Raw genomic sequence first — 11257 nt, forward strand, 5'->3', positions numbered from 1 at the left:
CATTCCTCCGCCCCTGGCAGCGGCCCTACCACTCCAGGCGATCGGGGAGTTACTTCCCTCCTCCCCTCGCAGACGGCGGTCTTCACTCGACCCCTCTGCGTTTCTGGGGGACGGCAGGGCACTCCTCCGCCCCTGGCAGCGGCTCCAGGAGGTCGGGGAATCCAGTCCCCACTCGCCCTGCAGACGGCGGCCGTTCACCGCATCAGGGCGGTCGGGCTACTCCGTCACCCGGCAGATGGCAGCGGCTCTCCCCAGGGTGGATGGCAGTGTCGAGGACTCTGCGACGGGCATCCCTCCTCCTTCCTGGGCTTCGGCACCAATGTAACACAGTTAAAGGATGGGCAAGGAGGAGGCGAGAACCGGCTTGTCAACATAAATCATAATTTTAATGAAAACTTAAACCAAAGCATAAACAAACACACACACACATGACGGACATGCCCGTAATTCTCTCTCTCTCTAACCATCTTCACTGGCCGCCTTTATCCCTCGCGCGCCTCATCAGGCCAATTGGGGACCGGACGTGTGATATTCCGACATGGCCCCACCCCCCTCCGCTCCACTGTGTGTTTCCAGCTCAGTACAGAGACTGGTTAAAGCAGTGATGTCTGTTCAATTGGTAAAGATGACAGTCTATCCAGAGGATGATGAACACAAATATGATGATACAAGTACTGAGCGAGAGCTACTGTGAAATGTGTTAAAATGAGGTCTGTCTTTTCTTTCTGAGAATGTTTTGATATGTAAAGAGGGTTATAAGCAGCGGTCATCCGTGTTACAAGATGACGTACAAGGAGAGGGTTTGAAATGAGGGATTTTATTCTACTTTTATTCTTTGTATTTTTATAGCCTGCTGACATAACCAAAATGTTAAATTGATGTGTTTTTCCTACTTAATCTGTACACTATTCCTTGTTTATACTGAAGTGACTGAGGGTCTGATTTCCATGTCAGAAGTGCAGTAACAGTGTTTACTCATTTAGCCCGGCTTCAGATAAAGTCTTAACTTGCTTGCTAATACTTAAGGGACTAGCCTTAAGTCCCTTAAGTGTACTGTCACTCTAAACGATTATTGATTTTTGCATCTTCATTGCAGTACACTACAGGTACTGTTTAGCAAACATCAACTGTTGGAAATGTCATCTATGTGTTGCGTCAATAGAAAATAAAACTGTTCTAACTGCTACATTCACACTGTAATTTTTGTTATGGAAACAACAATGGATATTTTAAATAGAAACTTACAGTAATAACAGTAATGTACAAGTATAACAGTGCTTGTACATATATATACACTGCTTGTATATAACATGATGTACAAAAGTAGGTACATGACTTTAAAACTTTCAGTGTTTAATCTGAACAAGCAGGTTAACAAAGATTGTTAAAAATGTTGTTTGAAACTTTAAACATTTAACTGTAACAACAATGAAAACATATCTGTTGCTTTCTTTTCAAAACCACTCTTAGTGTATCATGTATTTATATTTTCACCTGACAGTGATGTTGTTATGCTTGTTTTTATGCAATGTCCATGAAAAAGCAACTCTTGTTTGAAATAATGTTCTCAAATTCAGTACACAACTCTGCATATGACGTGTAGGTGACTGGCAACTCAAGGACAGAGCCACAAGTGTGTGCCACAGGACGTCTCGCCAGACCTTCCAGTGAAGTAAAAACAATCTTTATTTCTGAAAAACAGCTGAAAGCTCAGATTTTCTGAGGATGTTTGGGGTGGCTTTGATCAACTGCAGCATTTTTCTAGTGCTTGGATTCTTGTCATCACACATTTTAAGATTCTGATTGACAAATGAAAATGTCTTTTAAGATTTGGCCTGCACCTTCTGTTGTATGTTGTCGAGCACATACTTTGGTTGCTGGGTCAACTGTTTGTGGGCAACTTGGAGGAGAATTGATTTGAGATTGTCAGATGTTGGAATTTTGGTCACTCCCATTCGATTCATTAGACCAATAATGGTGGAACCCTGGGAGCGATACTATAGGTGAGTCCTCACCCCTCACCAATTTGTTTGGGATGAGCATTTTACATTACAATTATACATTACAACTGTCTAGGAAAGGACTGAGACACCATTTTTTTTTCCACTTTTTTTTTACACCGTGCGGTTCAGGGCTTCCATAGATTAGCCCGATTGGGGGTCGGGTGTGTGTAGTCACAATTTACAATTATGATTAAACAGAAACTTGAGAAAAGCATATTTATCTTTGTATTTAATGTGAAGACTGAGTATTAAAATATTATGTTTATGTCCTACAGTACCATATGATGCATCTGAACTAACATTCATGTTCTACATCTTATATTTCAGCAGCTGATACAACAACACTAATTCCAGTCACCACCTCAAACTCTGTCCTGAGCACACCTGTAACTCCCACACAAGGCACATAATCCCTATATTTCTCAGGTAATCAGACCTTCTCACTTCAGTGTTTTGCAATGGCTCTCAAAAACTGGGTTCTTTATTTTTTTACTGGTTCATTAAAATATGAATTTTGTATTTGTAAAATTTGTCCCATCTGAACTAAAATCCATCCTCCATGCATTAGCTAGAATAACAGCAATCCAGTTACTGCCCCAAACTCAGAGCAGACACCAAGGCATAAAGGATCAATACCTCATAAACAACTAAGTATTATTTCAGTGGTTTGCACTGCTTATAAAACAGCTGATCGAGAACTTTGATTTAAGACCTGTTTATTTTGCAAATAATATAGTTTATTTTTCTCATGACACTTTTTTTTCACTAACAATCATCCCCTGCATGATGAGCCAGCATGACATTTTTGAATCAGATATGTCAATGAGACTACAATCATTTCTATCTTTTCCTCAAACAGAATGATAGTGTGACCATTTGGTACAGTCTCAAGTATTTGATAAACAAATGAATTTCCATTGTAATTGGAGCAGCCAATCCAGCTGAGTGAGCCCACTTTGAAAATTCTTTATATCAAATCTGTTCCCACAACAAGAAAAACAAAGTGTTTTATGGGGGCCTTTAGCCCCTGCAGCAGGGGGCTTTTTACCCCAAATGCTATCCTTTAACTTATTATTATTATTATCATTATTTTATTTTTGATTTAATCACCTTGAACAAAACTGGGATTCAAATTAGCTACATACATTTGAAACATTTAAAAAATTATGAAATACACCGTGTAACAATTTTTTTAATTTACTGTATATTTTTTGTTCCTAATTGCTTATGCCTTAAAAGTATAGAAAATGGCTATTATTCCCCACAAACTTTGCTTTTGTGACCAGGATGGTGATATTTTGAAATGTGCTGGTTTTCCAGAACATTCCAGATAGATTCAGTGCTGAGTAAACTTGGAGTAACTTCTAGAACTTTCCAGTAATATAAATAGTAATAAAAATACAGGGGCCTTAAGCCCACCAGTTCAATTTAGTTCCAGCTGCCTACATGGATACATATCAAGACATTGCTGGACGCCTTGAAGTATGATGAGTACGGCTGGGAGGTAATTGAAGACTTCAAAATGGTGGCATTCCTGATGGGTCTCAAAGGCAGTTTTACCAAGTTCACTTACTATCTTTGCCTTTGGGACAGCAGGGACACCAAAGCGCACTACCACAGGCAGGACTGGCCACAGCGGATCGAGTTCTCTGTGGGGAGGAACAACGCCAAGTGGGAGCCAGTGTTGGATCCCCAGAAGATGCTGATGCCACCACTCAGTGGTTAAGGCTCAGGGTTACTGACCCTGAGGATGGGGGTTCAAGCCCCAGCACCACCAAGATGCCACTGTTGGGCCCTTGAGCAAGGCACTTAACTCCAGGTTGCTCCAGGGGGATTGTCCCTGTAATAAGTGCACTGTAAGTCGCTTTGGATAAAAGCGTCTGCCAAATGCATAAATGTAAATGTAAATGTCATTTTTCAGAGCTCTAGATAAGGAGTCAGCAACCTTCAAGACTTCGTCCCTAAGCTGTCTGAGGCAAAGGTCAAAGACTGTGGCTTCGTCGGACCACAGAAGAAGATCCTGGAGTGCAATGAATTCCCCAAGAAGCTCACTAGTAAGGAGAAAGCAGCTTGGAACAGATTTGTCGCAGTGGTTCGGGGCTTCCTGGGCAATCACAGGGCCGAAAACTATGTGGAGCTGGTTGAGACTCTGAGAACTACGGCACAATGGGCTGTAGGATGTGCCACAGAGTCCATATGCTTGATGCTCATCTTGATTAATTCAAGGAGAACATGTGAGTATACTCGGAGGAGTAAGGCGAGCGCTTCCATCAGGATATACTGGACTTTAAACGCCGCTACCAAGGACAGTATAATGAGAACATGATGGGAGACTACATTTGGGGGCTGATTCGTGAAAGTGATTTACAGTATAATCATATATCTTGAAAAACGACTCACTTCTAAATATTTTGTAGTCATTTTTGTATTAATTTTGTATAAATACATGTTAATTTGGATTCATATGTTGTTTTTTCTGACATTTTGTGAACGTAAAGACACAAATTTGCCCATTTTCTCATTGGAAATCGGTACATTTCAAAATATCACTGTCCTGGTCACAAAACCAAAGTATGTGGGGAATAATTGTCATTTTCTATACTTTTGGAATGATCTTCCCAACTCCATTTGTGAAGCAGACTTCCTCTCGGTCTTCAAAAAATGGCTAAATACACAACTTTTTTTATGAGCACTTGACCATACACTCAAAATAATATAAAAAATAAAAACTTTCTTGTTGCACTCTAATCTCTAGTAATTGTCTAATGCAATTGAAACTTTGTAATTCACTTTTTGTGTGACTGTCGTGTCCTTAAGATGAATCGCTTATTTGTATCCTTCCTCATTTTGTAATGTGCTTTGGATAAAAGCATCTGGTAAATGAATAAATGTAACCGTAAAATGATGGGAATAATTATTTGGTCCTTGGACAGCCTGAGTAAAAATTCTGTCATCATTTACTCACCCTTCCAAACCCATATGACTGTCCTTCTTCTGTGGAACACACACACACACACACACACACACACACACACACACACACACACACACACACACAAAGGAGCCTAGTGAAACAGTCAGAATTATTAAAATGTTAGTCAAACAGAAACATGAAATTCTGTTCTGCAACAAATACAGAAAGAACTGTAAAGCTGATACATAAAGCAATACTACTTTGTTACTATACTATAGATTAACTGAAGTGTAATTTAGAATACAAAATACAAATATAAGCCTGTTCTATAGGATAACTGTTGCCTATTATATCTGGAGATTTTGTTATAAGAATTAAACTTCTAACCTGCAAAGTTGGTTTTGCCACGGCTGGGTTTGACATGATCAGAGGCTTAAATCATAGTTTATTCCATCATGATGCAAGTAGTCATTTAGCAGATGAATTTATCTGAAGCAACTTATAGTACACTTATTACAGGGATAACAAGGATGCACATACAGTATGACACAGTTCTGAACAGCAGAGGTTACTTCATGTAGCCATGTGAAACATTTTTGTTGAATGTTTATACAGTTTTGCATTTCTATAATAATACGATTTTTATGGAACTACTACACCATTGATAGGCAATTACATTAACTTAGACAGCCAAGAAAAAAAAGAAAAAAAATCTTCTTTTTATCAAAAGAATTGCAATGAACATCGAACAAAGGGCGAAAAGTAGATCTTGCCTTACTTTCTGTCAAATGAAACCTCCATGCAAAGACCCCAACCCATTATTTATATATATATATTATATATATATATATATATATATATATATATATATATATATATATATATATATATATATATAAAATGTACATATACACACACACAATCTTATCTTTGAAGGCCCGTTTATCTCAATCAGCCTGACATCAGAAGTGTTTTATAACATGACATATCATGCCAAAGAGAATGTGCAACAATTGCTGAATTGGGCCAACATGTTAGTGTTTGCCAGGGTTAGATCCATATAAGCACACAGTGAGAGGGTCACTGTTCATTCCATCTAGATAAAGCCCTGGCACCAGACTGAGACAACAAGGCTGCTTTGAGCTGTAGTTTCTTTGGGCCCACAGAGACATGCTTTCAGCATTATAGAATGACACCTGTTTTCTTTCACAGTCCAGATACAACCCTATTTTCCTTGGTTTGTCACTGGTACTTAATGGAGTGTCCTCTCCATTACAAGACAGCACATATCCTTTATTGTGTTTAAGGTGGAGCTGGATCTCTTGCTCTGCTGACTTTGTTTTCTGTTTTTCTGTTCCCATTTTTATTCCAACTGTCCAGTCTTGCTTTTTCCCGACCTCTACTTCCCAGTAGTGCTGGCCAGCTTGGAAGTTTTCCACTGAAACAGTACCAGGGTTGAAGTATTTATAAAGACCAGACATTCTGTCAGCTTGGCGGATTCCGGTGCCCTCTGGAGACACTTTTAAATATGAATCTCCAGGATCTTTCAGTGTCAAGCACTCTGGAACTACAGACAAAGGTTGAACATTTGTGTTCAGAATGGATTGTTGAACAATACTCGCATCAGTATCACTGATCATAATTAATATTTTCTTTTCATTAGTATAGCTCAGATGTTTTAAACCATTCGTTAGATGGTGGTCTTTGACAGGGGCTGTTTTTTTGCTGTCTGGTTAGACCCCATCTAGCTTTTTAAAAAGCAAGGACATGTTCAGTGTGAACGGCCCCTCGAAAGGCAGCACTTTATTGATATTCCTCAAACATTCTTTCAGTTCTAAACCACTAACCTGAGATATAAAATTTCTGCAATGAATTCAACCATTTTAAGTACACAATACATTCTTTGTTTTATAGATAGTCTTTTGGGCTCTCTATTTTAAGAAATTCAAGATAAAACTTTAATTTGCATTCATTGAATGTTCAGTTGTAACTGATGGAGATGTCGTCACTGTCTCAATACTCTCATCCAATTTACCAAAACTTAGGAGGTGAATTGGCGATAAACACACATTTCTGTATGGAAACGGCTTAAGAGCAGATTTATTTTGCGATAAACCAAAACTTATGTGACAAAGTGTTTTTTAGGCATGACGTCATCACGCAGACCGTTTTTATCGATAAAAGTCCATTTGAATGGAAACAGGCTGAAGATGGCAAATTTCGCTAAATTTGTTTTACACATTTTCACTTTGTCGATAATATAGCACGAAAAGTGGATGGAAACTAGGCTACTGTATGTATGTCAGGGAGCCTAAAAAAAATCGCTTCATGTAGTAGGGTCAAAATTAACTGGTTTTAGTCAAGTTAAAATGCAAACTGGTCTCATGATGAAAACGGGACTCTATATACACTTTTGCTAAACTTGATTTATGTGTCTCCATGTATAATTCCCTGCAGTTTCCAGATAAAATGCTAGAGGCACTACAACTATGGGTTTAATAGAGCTGTTCATCCATGACATCAGTCAATCAAATCATGACTTCAATGGCTGATTATGTCTTTCTCAAGATGGTGCCACGGATAGCCACCTCAGTGTGGAGCTCTCCAATACTTTTGTTGTTTTGATTTGTTTGTTGTGTGTTTAGTAATTTATTTCCAGTCAGTTTTACCATGGACGAACCGCTGAACATTCAGCAGCACATACCAGAAAATTTGTTCCTGTTTTTGGACTATTCGGATGTTTTGCTTGAAATATTATTCAGAGGCACAGCTGTGTTGTTAAAGCGTGCTATGAGACACAAGCGAGGGAAGCGAGCCAGCACGCTGGTCAAGCTCAGACAGTGCGGCTTTCGAACAGTTCTGCTAAGTATTCATTTAGCGAATCTCATCTCTCTTCCTAACAAAATGGATGAACTACATCTCCTCACCCATACAAACAAAGACTTTTCAAACTCTGCTGCCTTGTGCTTCACAGAAACCTGGCTGAGTGAAGCCATTCCAGACAGCGCATTACATCTGCCAGGCTTCCAGCTATTCAGAACGGATAACATTGCAGAGTTAATGGGGAAAACGAGAGGCAGTGGAACATGTTTTCGCATCAATGAAAGTTGATGTACAGATGTAACAACGGTAAAGAAGATGTGTAGTCCTAATTTGGAAGGACTCTTTATCAACTGTAAGCCTTTCCACTCGCCACAGGACTTTTCCTCATTTATTCTGGTGAGTGTGTACATACCGCGTGAACGCAGCGCTGCAACAGCTGGCAGATCAGATCACAGACACAGACCAACAAAACCCAGACTCACTTATTATTATTCTCTGTGATTCTAACAAAGCCAACCTCACCCCTGAACTGCCAAAATACAGACAGCACATTATATGCCCAACCAGAGACAGAAATATACGTACTGGATCACTGCTACACAACATTAAAGGATGCATATCGCTCTTTCCAGAGAGCAGCTTTGGGACTCCATGATCACTGTCTGGTTCATATTCTACAGGTTCAGGAGCTGGCACATTGCATCCTATCCTGCAACATCTGGACAGACCAGGGACATATGCAAGGATCCTTTTGTGGACTTCAGTTTGGCTGTTCCCACATCTATCTGTCAGTGGATTACCAGCTTTCTGACAGACAGGCAGCAGCTAGTGAGACTGGGGAAATTCACTTCCAGCACATGTACGATCAGCACTGTTGCCCACCAGGGATGTGTGCTTTCCCCACTACTCTTCTCCCTGTATACCAATGACTGCATCACCAAGGACCCCTCTGTCAAGCTCCTGAAGTTTGCAGACGACACCACTGTCAATGGCCTCATCAAAGATGACAATGAGTCTTCATACAGATAGGAGGTTGAAAAGCTGGCTCAGGTGATTGAACAACCTGGAGCTCAACACGCTCAAAACAGTGGAGATGATTGTGGACTTTAGGAGTAACACCCCAACACCAATGCTCAGCATTCTAAACAGCACTGTGGCAGCAGTGGAGTCATTCATGTTCCTGGGTACTACAATCTCACAGGACCTGTAGTGGGAGACCCACATTGACTCCTATGTCATTAGGCCAGCATGGGTGCTCACCCTGTGGTCTGTGTGAGTCCTAATGCCCCAGTATAGCGATGGGGACACTATACTGTACTGTACGTCCTTTGGATGAGACGTTATCTGAGGTCCTGACACTCTGTGGTCATTAAAAATCCCAGGGCACTTCTTTTAAAGAGTCTGGTGCCCCCTCCCCCCTCCCCCTCTCATTCATGGCCTCCTAATAATCCCCATCCATTAATTGGCTCTATAAATCTCCTCTCCACTAATGGTATGTGGTGAGCATACTGGTGCAGTATGGCTGCTGGCGCATCATCCGGGTGGATGTTGCACACTGGTGGTGGTTGAGGAGAGTCCCCTGTTCACTGTGTAAAGCGCTTTGTGTGTAGTGTCAGAAAAGCGCTATATAATTGTAACGTTCATTGTGAAAAAGGCCCAGCAGAGGTTGTACTTACTTCGCCAGGAAGGTGAGGAAGTTGAACCTGCCCCAGGAGCTGCTAATCCAGTTCTACTCAGCAGTCATTGAGTCTGTCCTCTGCAATTCAGTAACTGTCTGGTTTGGTTCAGCTACGAAATCAGATATCAGACAACTACAAAGGGCAGTTCGGCCTGCTGAGATGATTATTGGTTGCCCCCTGCCCTCCCTTCAAGAACTGTACACTTCCAGAGTGAGGAAAAGGGCTGGAAATATCACTCTGGACCACAATCACCCAGCCCACTACCTTTATGAACTGTTACCTTCTGGCAGGTGCTATAGAGCTCTAAGCACTAGAACCGTCAGGCACAGTAACAGATTTTCCCTCAGGCTATCCATCTCATGAACATTTAAAACTAGAGATGCACCGATCGACCGGCCAGGGACCGGAATTAGCCGATTTTCCGCATGCTCGGCCGGACCGGTGACCGGCCGGTCAGCCTCACTTCTTTCCGATTCCAAGCCGGTCCGGCAACGCAGGCAATAACACCACAGCCGCATGTAAACATGTCTTTGGCGTGGAAGATCATCACTGTGAAGAATACATAAAGTTCGAAATGTGTAATAATTGGAAGGCCAAAGTAAACCATGGGGGAACCACCACAATAACTTTCGGAACAACAAACCTAATTAGACATTTAAAACACCATCACCCAGCTGAAAATGCCCATTTTAAAAAAGAAGCTAAAAAGTGAAAGTGGCTAAAGCTAGCCAGAGCTCAGAGCCAGCCACAAGTCAGCAGCCTCTCCTATCATTCCTTGGAATGAGCAGCGAAAAGAGCAAAGCAATTACGAGGAAAATTATGGAATTCATGGCCCTGGATGACCAGCTGTTCTCCATAGTTGAGGACAGAGGGTTCAGAAATCTGATAAATTTCCTCGATACAGAGTAGGTGGTTATTTTCCGACGTCGCGTTGCCCGAGTTGTTTACTCTCGTGTCATGTCACACATGCAGCCTGTTATCTGTCAACATTTGGGTACACAAATCCGGGAGAGGGGAAGTGGGGTGCTGGATGGCAGAGGTAGGCTAAATACTATACGTATTGTGCCGTTGTGATTTAATGTGCCGAGTAACGTAATTTTTCCCACCGTGTCCGATATTAAAATCAGTGCGACACACACATTGCAAAAGGTGTGGGCATTGTCGATATGGCTTCGGGATATGAAATTAAATTCTTCCATCCAGCTGTTGTTAAATGTACATGTATATTTAGTTTTTTTCACCGGAGCACCAGCTGAGTCTTCTCCTCCCATCTACCAGTGATGCTTGATTTAACATCCCGTGTCTACTGCCTGTGCAGATATCAACAGGGCAAATGGGTTGTAGGTTGCCAGGTTGAGGTCATAAATGATTTGTAATGTGTATGTCGATTGTGTGAGTAGAATGCGTTTCATTCAAGATCTGGCAAATGGACAACCTTGGAATAATATTTTGATGTGATTATTCATATAACGTGGTTTGGGCCATACAAATTACGGGAGTTTTTTGGGATAAATAACAAAACGGGAGACTCCCGGGGAAAACGGGAGTGTTGACAGGTATTACAAGCCGTTCCCGAAGCAGTGCTCAGTTTTACAACTGATATTTGGACATCTAACGTGAGTTGAGCATATTGGACACTTTGGAATTGTTTTGTTAGCCTCTTTCCAGTCACAGAGCACTTTATTTTGAGAGTTGTTTAAGTGAGAGAAGATCCTGTAACTTAGTGCAGTTTGGGGGAGATTGTAATGTTTAATAATTTATTTTATTATGAAAATAAAATGTTGCATTGAAGAAAGGTAGATTTGTTTGTATATGCGGTCAATAATAGTTCTTAGAAA

The 11257-nt window shown here is 41.0% G+C and overlaps 1 protein-coding gene across 1 annotated transcript in view; it reads right to left on the minus strand.

The window, feature by feature from the left end:
• Positions 1-5839: 5839 nt before the first annotated feature.
• The window catches only part of LOC127655850 (nuclear factor 7, brain-like), a 15232-nt gene continuing 9814 nt past the window's right edge, over positions 5840-11257 (minus strand). The window contains exon 6 of the mRNA XM_052143867.1: positions 5840-6484. Coding sequence (XP_051999827.1) covers positions 5952-6484 — 533 coding nt within the window. The 3' untranslated portion in view covers positions 5840-5951. The remainder of the gene's footprint in view (positions 6485-11257) is intronic.

The sequence above is a fragment of the Xyrauchen texanus genome, chromosome 15 (genome assembly GCF_025860055.1).
Source record: "Xyrauchen texanus isolate HMW12.3.18 chromosome 15, RBS_HiC_50CHRs, whole genome shotgun sequence".
Taxonomy (NCBI): Eukaryota; Metazoa; Chordata; class Actinopteri; order Cypriniformes; family Catostomidae; genus Xyrauchen; species Xyrauchen texanus.